The sequence below is a fragment of the Petromyzon marinus genome, chromosome 13 (assembly GCF_048934315.1).
Source record: "Petromyzon marinus isolate PM22_M1 ecotype Great Lakes invasive population chromosome 13, UKy_Petmar_22M1.pri1.0, whole genome shotgun sequence".
NCBI lineage: Eukaryota > Metazoa > Chordata > Hyperoartia > Petromyzontiformes > Petromyzontidae > Petromyzon > Petromyzon marinus.
In genome coordinates, this window is record NC_133679.1 from 5,163,770 (window position 1) to 5,176,317 (window position 12,548).

At 44.9% G+C, this 12,548-nt stretch overlaps 1 protein-coding gene across 2 annotated transcripts in view; it reads right to left on the bottom strand.

The window, feature by feature from the left end:
• The window catches only part of LOC116941888 (ADAMTS-like protein 1), a 158,453-nt gene that overhangs the window by 18,462 nt on the left and 127,443 nt on the right, over positions 1 to 12,548 (bottom strand). The window contains exons 12-15 of one of the 2 annotated variants that reach the window (XM_032953212.2): positions 10,232 to 10,282; positions 6,895 to 7,099; positions 4,475 to 4,622; positions 1,727 to 1,811 (exon numbers count right to left, since the gene is read on the bottom strand). In XM_032953212.2, the coding sequence (XP_032809103.2) occupies positions 1,727 to 1,811; positions 4,475 to 4,622; positions 6,895 to 7,099; positions 10,232 to 10,282 (489 nt within the window). Of the gene's footprint in view, positions 1 to 1,722; positions 1,812 to 4,474; positions 4,623 to 6,894; positions 7,100 to 10,231; positions 10,283 to 12,548 lie in introns of those variants that run through there. The other variant, XM_032953213.2, reaches the window with a different exon arrangement.

Genomic DNA, 12,548 nt, shown 5'->3' on the forward strand with positions numbered 1-12,548 from the left:
TCGCTCGCGGTGTGCTGCGGTGGTGTAGGTGCACGCTGGGATCGCATTCCGGAGGTTGTCAGTCCCGTCTCTTTAATCCCTCACACTCCCCCCGCCTCTGTCCGCCAACGGGACAAAGGGTGGGTACTCTCACCTATTCTCATATGTCTGGCGAGTGTGGAAGAGGAGGTGAAAAGACCCAACACTGGAGGCACTTCCACCAGCAGTGATGTGAGCAAGACATGGGGGGGGGGAGGCTGCAACTTCACCTTAACTCTTTAGTGGGGGTTAACGGAGATTGCACTCCCATAATGAATGTGGAACTGTGCCGTTTCCCACCCTCGTGCTGCCTGGCTCTAAGCCTCATCTCTTTGGTTCTCTTCGGGTGGCGTGAACTCTCTGACTCGTTGAGTTTCTCCAGAAGCGTACAATGATCTCTAATTGTTACCCACAAAGATGTGTCAAGCACAGGCTTGAGCGAGCCTGCATCTGATGTACGGTGCGAAAAAAAGTTCAACATACGTGCGCACATACGAATAACAGTCTGAGGATAGAATCCACTTTTGAACACTTGCCACTCGGAGTGCTTTAAACGCACCTATCTTTGGAGATATGACTTTTATGGTATTGAAAAAAAGGAGTGAAGCTGATGGCACCGACTCAAAAACTGTCTGATGGTAAGCATGTGAACATCAGCAAGGAGAGGATCCATTCTAAGCCAGCTTGCACAACCACACTGCTTTTATAAAATTACATTGGATTAAATTTGATTAAATCGAATTCAATTGAATTTCATTAAAGCATGTTAACATGCGCTTGTTGTCAAGCTTTGTACGTAATGATGAGTGTTTACCTGCTAAGCTGTTTTTGCCAGGCACGGAGGCACACATGGGTAACCCAGCAGTATAGGTTCCCGGATCGCACAGGTTTTATGATGTGCTGTAAGACCACTGGAGTTTGGCACCCGGAGGCTAAGTGGGATGAGACTGTAAGAGCAGATCCTCGAGGTCGGGTGTTGATTGTGTAACAGCTGAAAGATCGAACAGAAGTCACCAATGCTGGCATCATTGCCATTGGCTGCGATGTTAGGCCTCAAGGTGCCCAAGACGTGGCAATACGGCAAGTAGGCTTGCAATCAGCCTGTGATGATATTTGAGAATCAGATGCGGCGGTCTATGATTACTGCGATGTCAGCCAACTGCGTGGAGGCTTTGCAGATTCCTGGCACTAAAACGTCCATCACAAAGCAGACTTCATGGCTCTCGATTCGAGCACTTGATGGCAGCAGAGGACAGCGCACGAGGGGCAATCCCATGGAGGCGAAGCGAAAACAATCTGAGTAGGCTTACGAGGCATATTTTTCAGCTCTGACCCAGTATTTACAAAAGCCAACTTAATCTGTCTTCAAAGTCCCCCCGCACTGTTTTGCCCGCCGCATCCTGTTGTTGCGCGAGGTCCTGTGAGGGCCCCCGCGCCGTTCCGTGTACGAGCGCGATGTGCCGTGCGCTCCGGAAGCTAGACGGCTCGGTGCGGCGCGAGAAGACAAACAAGCGATGGCGACGGGGACTGGAGACCGGGCTTTCTGGTGTTTTTCCTGGCCGCCTTTGCCTTGGCTGAGCTTTTACACTAAATCCCCCCTCGCACTGCTCAGGGCGGGGGAAGGAGGGAGGCACGGAGGGAGGGAGTGAGTGGAGCGAGGGGGGTGCGGGGAGGTAGGGTGAAGCGTAAGAGATGGACAGAGACTTACGCTGCCTCTTCTGATACCGCCGGGCCCTCTATGAGCTCCTGCGCTTGTTTGAACCAGGGAACTTTAGCCTCCACAGGAAGTTTCTCTAAAAACAACAGCAGACAAATGAAATCACTCTCAGCGCCCCACGTCGGGTAAGAAGAATAAAGTGGTGCTTTGAGACAAAAATAAGACGCAGTTGTTTTCTTTGATGGTCACTACGAAAGGAATGTGGAATTACCACCGTCAGTCCATGGCTGTCAACAGAGAAGAGAACTGTTTGATAATAATTATTTGAACGCGGCGACATTTTGACTCGACTATATCTCGACTGCGAAAGTTCAATTCCTGGCCATGGTTAACATTAGCGGCGAGTGATATATGTGAATCGGTGATGCCCCCTTCTCAATCCGCCGACTTAATAAATTCATATTGAGCAGTGTGGCAAAGTATGACATGGCCCACACTTGACTGACATAGCATAGGGGTGCCTTCGTCCAAAAGAAGTGTTGTCTGTCGATTTTTCCCCGTGCTTTATGAATTAACCATCTTAAGATCGACATGAATAAAAAACAAAAGCCGTAACTTATTTTTTTTTGCAAAAGGACACGTTAAAATCGTGGTATCAGTGCAAAGACATCAACCCAACATTTCCTAGTAAAACTTTACTACCATACGCACACACGTGGTGTAGCGCTAGTTTGCAATTGTGTTGCCTTTCACTTACCATTCAATTAATGTATAGCGAGGAAATTAGATCCAACTTTTAAATAATTCAGCAATGACATAGAACGGTCGTGTGTGGAAGTCTATTCCAAATGGAATATTACGGCCAGGGTACTCCACGCAGTTTACAAAACTGCATAGACACAACTCGAAAGTAAAATCCAGTCACTGAAGACACTATGAGATTTATAATATACACCCTAGTTTGACCCCCCCCACCCCACCGTCTCACCTCTCTACATTGTACGGTAACTCACAAATCACTGAGAAGGAGCCCAATTGTGTTTACTCACTGGTAAAGAGTTGCTTTCGGACAGGACAGGCATTATTAATTGCTCCATGAAGGATCTGAGTGTGGCTCATTCACTGTTGTTATGTCGTCCGTTGAGGGCAAAATAACTCCGCATCACGAGCAGGCCCGGTTTTTGCAAGGTCTGCCTGCCGTTTGGGCCTTGCTCACTCTCCTTGACAAGTGCAAACACTGCCTTGATCTATATATGCGTGCAGCCTATATAAATCACGGCCCTCTTTAGTACAAAGAAGAAAAAAAGGTCAAAGTGTCTCCGTGTTAAAGTGAGCATGGGGCTCTTCTCATCTCCGCTCGCGGCCCTGAAGCCAGTCAGTGGTGGAACAATCACGTCCAGAATCATAATCTTGATTTATCCTGGAGAAATCTGACAAGCTATGAAGCTCTTTTTCACAGATGTCCAGTAGGGGCGGATCAGAACGTTACAACAATAAACGATACAAAAAATATGATCGGAGTCCAAAGTATAGGAAAGGTAAGCAAAGCACTATTAATAAATAATGTTCAACTAAACTATTTTTATTTCACCCGGTAAGGCCCACTAAGCTACATAGGTCCCTTTTAGAAGCGACTTGGCCCCAAACGATAGCTCAACGAAGTGGCTTATCACGTGTACATTTATAGCAGCCAAATACTCCAAACGATCTAAATAGCTCCTCCCAACGGCAGGAGCGATTCTTTCCATAGGATGGCCCCTGTTGATTTCCCACAAGGTGGTCCTAATTTTATTAATCTCCAGAGGGATGAAGGGCAGAGCTAACCTCACCAGAATATGAACTCGCGATCTTCCAACTGCCAGTCACTCGCTCTACACACAATGCCACCCAACTGTACAACAAGATTGTTATGCTGTCCCGTTGTTTTAAGATTTTCTCTTTTGTAGCAGTGAATGTAAACGTATCTCGCGTCCCATAATGTCCAAAATACATCAACGTTATTGGTGCGTAATCAAGACAACACTTTAGGTATGTTAGTGTTGAATTTACAAATCACATGTTCTTGTTGTGTCGCTAATGCATGACTATACTTATAACGTCTATGTTAATGAACTCCTGAAAGATAAATAAACATAGGGAATGTATCTCATCTGTATTTACCGTGTGTTGAATTTCTCCCTCTGTACAAATCAACATGAGCTTGAAACGAAAGTGCAAGTCACTGTCATGACAACTAATCTAAACAATTTTGACTTTAAACTTTCGTGACTGCAGGAATTCATATTCTTGGTTCTTTCGATAAAATCACGTATATAGAAATAAAAAACCCAAATTGCGTTTACAAAACTTTCCAACAACACCTGCTTATCGATGTACTATTCATCGCGCCACATTGTACACGGCAAGCACGTGAATAAAGTGACATGATCGATGGGAGTTGTCCGTGAGCCCCATCCTCTGCCTCACGTGCACGTTGTGTGTACACTCATTGTCCCTCCATCACCCATCATCGTACCTGTGCATCCATCAAGCCGGCTGTCCGTTCACGCGAAGCCCGCACGATCCAATGCATTTTGCATCCATCAGCCTGGCCACCCCCGAAGACATTTTATTCGACTGCCCGCATGCTCGCCCACCCACCCATCCGCGCTCACATCCGAGCATTAAAAGCCCATCTGCGTGCCCATCAATCCATCGGGACATGTGCTCCCGTCGGTCCATTATCCACGCATTCATTCCACGCCCCCCCTCCCCACGCCCCCGTGCTCAAGGTGGGTGGCGGAGGGCCTGAGCGGGTACCGCGGGGCTTGTAGCACGGCGTGGTCACCAGGCATTCCTCCTTGACGTGCGGCTTGATCTTGGTGTTGCAGCCACCCGTGTGCTGCCCGCGGTGGTCGATGCAGAGCACCACGCGGTACTTGAGCCCGCGGCCACACGTCACCGTGCACTGCGGGAGAGCAACAGGCAGCGACCGTGGGCTCGGGGTCAACGCGGACAAGAATCAATCGATCTTCGCCGCGTCAGACGTTTCAACCGCGTTTTTGGAGCTGCGGTTTGTGTGCTCGGCTGGTCATCAAAAAGGCTGTGAGTTTAAATCGTGGAGAATGGGTCGACCGGCCCATCGTATCTCGGGGGGGGAGGGTCGACAAAATTCGTAACGTTTTTGTAGGTCAAAGGTGACCATCTTACGGATAAAGTGGGCCCCACCATGGGAATGTGAAATTTGACTCGAGCTCAGAGCCACCAAAAGTCGATGAGAGCCCACACAATTATTACAACTCCTGTGCGTTCTGTTTCTTTTGTAATTGTACGTGTGGTTTGTTGATAAAGTGCTTCTAATAAAGTTACAGAAATTAATAACCAATTATTAATTGCTTTAGTAGATTTTAATAACGGGGAGTTTCATTATTTTGGTAGTTTGCTAACATGTTTTTACATGTGTAATGACCGAAAAATGAAGCCAATATGCAGCCTAATGGCTTCCATGGCGATTGGTCGGGAGGCAGACTGTTAAAGGGATTGGAGGAATAAGGCTTGAACGGGATTAAGCGGAAAACAGAGAATATTCGTTAGAGGGGAACGACAGGGATTGGCTAAGGGAAAAAAATCAAGGAAAGGAAGGTTCCAGAAAGGGGGGAGCATGAGGAGTGGGGGCATTCGGAGGAGGTTACAAGCTCAAGACATAGCACGGAGCCTAGGGTCCCTTATTGTGGCTGTGTCGAAATAAAGTGGCTCTTACTACATCGTCGTCAAGAGTCGTTACACATTAAAATTAAACTAAACAAAGGCAACATTTCATGGATTTCAAATGTTGCCGTTTCAAAAAACAAACACGAGGTATTTTTTTGTTTAATGGCCCAATAGTATTCCCGTTGGAAAAGCACAGTTGAAGTTTGACATACAACTTTCGTGACTGCAGGAATTCCTATTCTATGGCTCTTTCGGTAAAGTCACATAGATAGAAAAAAATAATAACAAAAAAATAATAAAAATGAAGTGAATTAAAAATAATAAAAATATCACGACGTTTCGATCGCAACACGTCATAAAAAAAGTCGTGATATTTTCATTTTTATTATTTTATTGTTATTATTTTTTCTATCTATGTGACTTTACCGAAAGAACCATAGAATAAGCACAGTTGAATAAATTATGACAGCTTTTGGCACAAAGCTACATCGTACACTGACTGACCTGTGCAATGCGAGCAACGTTGTGAATCTTATGTGGCAAATGCCCCTCAAACTGCCTTTGATATACCACAACGATGACCCCTTTGCTGGCTCCACAAGTTTTTTCTGGCCTCTTTACGGTTTGTGTTTGCTCGGGGGAGGAGGCATGCTGAGCGATTACTAAGTGTGTGTCTGTCTGTTGCACCATGAATGTTGTCCTTGATGGGAATCACAATGAATGTAACAGATAAATTCATTCCACACCCTCTGCTGTTTCCAGTCTCTCATTGCCAGCCACAATCAGCGTTTTATGATGCATTTAACAATACCACATTTCAAGAATAATTTGTCAAATTCAGTCGAATAAAATAAACAAACTTGGCTATTGTTTGTATTGCTTTGGGAGGATGACCAAGAGCCCGACCATAGAACACAAATATAGCATTGTCTCTTTGTTCAATGCTGTTATAAACACTTGAAGATGGTGCGTTCAAGTCATGGTCAGGGGTCGACTCAGACTACTGTCCCAATGGGTTCGATAAAATGAATACATTCTGTGAGAAATTATCAATCAAAGTTTTCATGGAGAAACTGGCCTCAGGCATGGGAATGTGGAATTTCCACCACCTGTTCAGTGCTGTCAATAGAGAAGAGCATTTGGATATGGAGGCAACTTTTACTTTGACATCTATTTGTGTTGTTGTAGTAATTGACAGCAGTGCTGTCTGTGATCATCATCACACTTTGTGTAAACTCTTCACGAAAGCCATAGAAAACCAAATTATGGTCAATTTAGAGGCCAACCAACCATGAGACCAAGCTGGTTTTAGAAACTTTTTTTTGCAATTGACCATGAATAGACTATTAACCAGATTCATAAAAAAGACAAGGAGATACAATCTCACAAAGGCTATTCACAGCAACAACAGAGATATTTTCCAAAAAATAGATTTTGGATAAATTAAATTGGCGAAACGTGATTATATTTGCCATGTGTTAGGGTCGTGATCGTCGTGGACTGCCTCTCCAGGCACCGCTTCTCCCTACCGAAGACCACTCCTGCGCCATCCACTTGGGGCAGTCGTAGAGGTTGCAGGGCTGTGTGACTGCCGGCCGCAGCACGTACATGCACTTCCACTCCTCTACGGGCTCCAGGTGGCCCTGCTGGTCCTCTTCCACGCACGACACGGAGCGCGACTGCACGCCGCCGCCGCACGAGCTGGAGCACGCCGTCCACGGGCTTCCCTCCCACCTGCACGGTCCACGTCCACACCAGACTGAGTTTGTGTGCCTCTCTCTATCTCTCTCCCGTGGTCGCGTGGATTTTCCTCCGGGGTCCTCCGGTTCCTTCCCCCCTCTGCATTTAGAATCGACGTGCGTTCAGAGTATTCGGCTGCTACACATTTCCATGTGATGGGGCCGTTTCGTTGAGCTGTCATTTGCGATAGCCAGGTGCGATTCAGAAAAAGAGCTGTATCGATCATTGGGCCTTACCTGGTAATATAAAAATTGTCTTCTTCTTTCGTATGGATCAATAGCAGCAGATTAAAGATGTAATTTTAGATTTGTCATCCACTCAATTGTCTGTTCCGAAGCAGAGTGGATCTCGTCCATTCCTCTTTTAAAGGAGTGAAGACAGTTCAATAGTTAATAGATGTCCTGATCTTTCACAGGCAGTCCGCTGGGCAGACTATAGCCATATGCCCCCCCCCCCTTATCCCTCTTTTTCCACTGTACAACTGAGCAGAGCCAGCCCGGCATGGCTCAGCAGGTGCCCGATTGTTTTTCCACTGCAGAAGCCAAGCCGTGGCTCTGATACCACAAGTAACGAACAGCATCGCCGCATTGTAGATGGCCAAGGTGATACCGTGTCCTCGCAGTGTACTCAATATCAATTGTAATGAAGACGTCGTTAGCCCTCTTCCCCCTGGTCGCTGGATCTTGCAGAGGTCCTCATGTGCGTGATACACCCACCCTGCAGAACTCTCGAGATTGCCAATAGATTTTGCAGTACAGCAAGTAGGCTGTTTGCATTAAATTGTATTATTTTGAGCGTTATCTTCTCGTATGTGTGGGGTGTTCTCCGGTTACCTGTCAGATACTTGATAAGGAAGAGGACAAAATCCTGAACAGGGCTTTCATGAAAAAATGTTGTGAGGCATTTGTGGAAAAATAAAGAAATAGAGGGCATTGTTATTATTCTTATTTCTATCACCCAGCCGTGTGGCACCGTCATATCAAAGGAGCTGATAAAATGAGTAACACTTTTTTGAGGAGTCAAAAGTAGTTCTCTTCATGGTGAAACCGGACCTTGCCATAGAGTATGACATTTTCACCGCTGGCTCTGGGCCATCAATAGGGCGGACCGCTGCCCAACGCTTATTGAGAAGGGCAACACGACCACTCACGGGGCCGAACCAAGATCGCTGGATTAGTATCGTAGATCGGTGCAAGGACCTGTCGCACGTACTCAGCCATGCTCAAACGCACACATGCGCAGATACAATTACACGCGCTCGCACACTTCCACATCTATCATTCCACAAGGCTGTTAAGAAGGTGGGGCGCTGGTGTGGATTTTGAAGAAAAAAAATCGACTCTCAGGAAAAAAAACCTGGCACCCTCCAACAACCCTAACTTACACCTCTACATAATACAGAAGCCCTTATTGGGGCCATGCACGTGTGAGGAATTAACTAGAGAATGTACCTTGTTTTCTGCAGGTTTTTTTGTACCACTCCAATTTGTGTCATCAAACTCAGTCAGCTGTGCTCGTGAGAAAAATTGCCAACTCGCCTTCGGCTAATGTTGCCTAACCCGAACCTAACCTTGACGAGTCGGCTTCATGACCAATATTTTCCCACCCAATTAATCCTGATCTAAGTTCCTCACTCGGGTTCCATTGCAATGCGTACAAGCTGGATTTAATCATGTGTAATAATACAAAGCACCTTCATGCACTACAACGCGTTCACCATCTTTTTTTGAGTGCTACATTGAGAGACAGTGAAAGTCTCATGGAGGGAATGGCTCTTGCCAGAAAAATGTGGGATTTCCAAAACTGGCTCAGGTATAGCAATAGAGGTGGGTTACTGCCCCATGCTGATTCTAGCAGAGAAACACTTTGACTTGTCTGCCAGCATTGGGGAACTATGTATCTATCTATGTTGAACTTCTAATAGGCCAGACACATTGTTACATGAGAGATTCCATATGGCGCCTATAATGCTATTTACAAGCTAACGAATTACTCGAAATTTGGAGATTTTCTATCCCTATCGTTAATAACTCTTGTGCTGGTAAAAATAACTCAACTGACATGTATTTCTTGTAATAGCAATGTAATATTTCCATGCTGAGCTGGACGCAGTGGTGCAATTAGGAGGTGAGGGTTGGTAGATCAATCTCTCAAATCTACCGGGATGCACGGTGGCTGGGAGACAGAAGCACACCGAGTGGATGGAATCCATCTGTGCGCAGCTCTGAGTGTTATCACCTCAAATGTTGGTGATTTTCTCTAGGTACTCCAATTTCCTTGCACGTGGAAATATCGACAATATGTAATTGGCAAAACATCCCAATACATAAGAAAATAACACGATTCTTGAACAAGTTCCTCCATATAACTGAACTGACACAGGGCTATGTTTAAAAAAGGGATGTTGACTCTGAAATACATTTATCAACATGTCGATGTTCAAATACAATTCTGAAATAACGAATGGTTAATAAAGGTCTGCCAGTGTTATAAAATACCAAAAAATATTACACAAGGAGAAAATAACGCTATCTCATACATATGCCTATCATTGGAATAATGAGTTCGTAAGAAAGCAATAAAAAGCAAGGAATAGTTCCATTATAAATACAGATGCCCTGAATGTACTTGAAAACGATAATCGGTCTTTCCCTGACACAATCCTACTTGCAATATTTTCCACATGTTGCCAATTTACAGTTCAGCAAAACGGGACACTTCATATGCATTTCATTGAGTAACAAAGAGTCAGCCAGCTGTGGCACTTGAATTATTAGACCCTCGTATGGTTATTGAGCGGCGCGTTGCTTCAACTGTAATAATACGAATTAATGCCAAGAGAAAAATAACATCCACTCTCAAAGCGCGTCAGAAATCAGCAGCGTTCTTTCGGCAGTAAAAAAAAATGGTGACGTGTGCAACGCATCAAGCTGACAATTTCGCGTTTGTCTTGCCTTTTTTTTAAACTATTCATTCACGTGTTCCCAATTTTATACATTTTTCTTTCGCACATTTATTTTTCTTGAAGCAGCTTCATCGCGATCGGCGAGCGTGGAGAAAGTGAGGGGTCCGGGGGGGTCAGAGCGTGCCGCGCGCTAAGTGTTCCCGCATGCCGTCATCACTCACCGTGGGAGGGGCTGGTAGTGGTCGTAAGACATAATCTGTTTGAATCCATCGCTGCAAAAACAACGGCAGAGAGTACACAACATCACTCGCTCACTTTGTTTTAAAATGCGTTAAAACATTACCTATGCATGTGTGTGCCTCTGTGTGCAAGCTTATATTCCCGCAGAAAATAGCCACATTTTAACTAATGTCGTCTCAAAGGAACCAACAGCATTGGCAAGATGTTAGATAGGACACATTGTTTAAGTTGAAATTAGATCTTTGAGGAACAAAAATATGAATGAGAATGCAGAGTGAACCTGCTTTAAAGATATCTACAAACAAAAAAAGCAACAAACTCATTGAATACATTTTGGAGAAACATTTTTTTCAACGAAATGTGGTCGGTGTGCTGACGCGGTATTTAGCGCACTACGCTATGAACCAAGTTTAAGTTTAAAGTTGATTTTGTTTATTTTGTTTGTATGTTTGCCAGGTGAGAGACCCGGATAATTATCATTTGCAAGAGTGACGGGATCACGAACACTGGCAAAAAGAAAAACGAATGAAATGATGAATCGCATTGAAGCAAATAGAAATCAGAACAAAAACATAAGCCTCAAAAACAAACTCTATCACGTGAGAATAAAACAAATTGCACAAACATAAATACTTGTGAATTCAAAGTTAAATACACAATTTCCTGCAGTGCATGTTGACTCAGCCGGAGTATTTTTAGACTGATCATAATACAATTACAAAATGAATTGACAAAAGATTAAACATTAAAACAGATATAGGGTGACTTTAGGACTAATGTGTGGACAGAGAAGGATTCATGTCATATGCAATTGCAACGAGGCTATCTGAGTTCGATTCCCGATATGGCATCGAAGACCTTCATAATGCAGTAGATTGACACAAGACTGCAATTCATTCATTTCGTTATTACAAATAACCACGCCACGTTTTCCGTTTACAAAATCTAAAAGTTGACCATTATTGACGTCAGCACGTTAATGGCAATAACAGCTCTGAGTTTGTCGAAGGTTTCATGCATCTGTCGCCATTTTTTGCGATTCCGCGTGTAAAAAAAAAAGTAAATATTTGAGCTGCACATGTGGCTTTGGCAGCTGAACGAGTATGCGAACCCGGTGGGGTCACGAGGCAGGTGCAATGTGACACCACGATAAGCAGGGAGAAAAAAGGGCATTTGCTCCCGATAAATTACTACAGTTCACTGCAGTACACGGCCACAAAACTGTGGCTCATTGCAGTTCTCCCAATCTATGCAATCTTTTACGCGAGGTTTTTCTTTTTGGTTTGTGGAAGAAAAACAATTCCAAAACGTGTCGAGTGACTCGTACGATTGGCTATTGCAGAGTCACATGACTACTGGACCCACAATGCTCACTTGTGAAATTGCTCCAAAGCTGAGATGAGCCCAACATTTTTGTTAATAAAACCATTTTTTAGGATAAATACAATAGGGCCACATATGCACGATAGGAGCAAAATAATGTATACAAAATAACAATGGGGGAAAGTCTATATCTTATTTAAAACATGACCACCACACAGCCCTATATTCGTGAAACACGACACACTCAGTCTTCCAAATGACGGATGTAGGATTTTTTTTTACATTTTACTTATTAGCGCAAATGTGTCCACAGCTCCATTTACATCAAAACCACATTTTCGCTTAGCAAGCTTCCTATTAATGGCATTCACGGGGCTTGGGGTAGATCGGCACAGAATTGCATTGCTCAATACGTGCATTGCAGGTGTAGCCACACAGTGCAGTGCGTTTGGCCTCATTGCCAAAAGACCGTCTGCATCAGTTACAATTACGCGAGAACAAACCCCGTTGGCATCGTGCCCCAAGCCTGATATTTCTTCGGCAGCTCAATTATAATTATCAGGCGGGCTTTGGCATGCGCTCGTGAAGAGAGGTAACGAGTTCCCAGGCGCTGTTCCCGAGCAGGAAAAAAACAAACGCCGTCGCTGGCAGACGCACGCTGACCCGCTGCGCGCCGTGCCCAAGCGCTGATGTCACGGGGAAAAGATTCTCGAGCCCCTTTTTTTTGTCTCGCTCGCCCAACTTCATTTACAAATTCGAGTCGCACTCGTACGGAGTAAACCCCCACGTGCGATTTACAGGACTCAGCTCTCAAACACGCGCCATTGCAAGCAAGTGCCATTCTCCTAGGGGAGAATTATATAAAAAAAAAGGCAAAAGGTGGCCTACACGGAAGGCTGACCCCGCACTTTTGCTGCACTGCGACGAGCAGCCAAGAGAAGTGGCCGCGGTGGCACCACCCCTCTGCCGTATTCC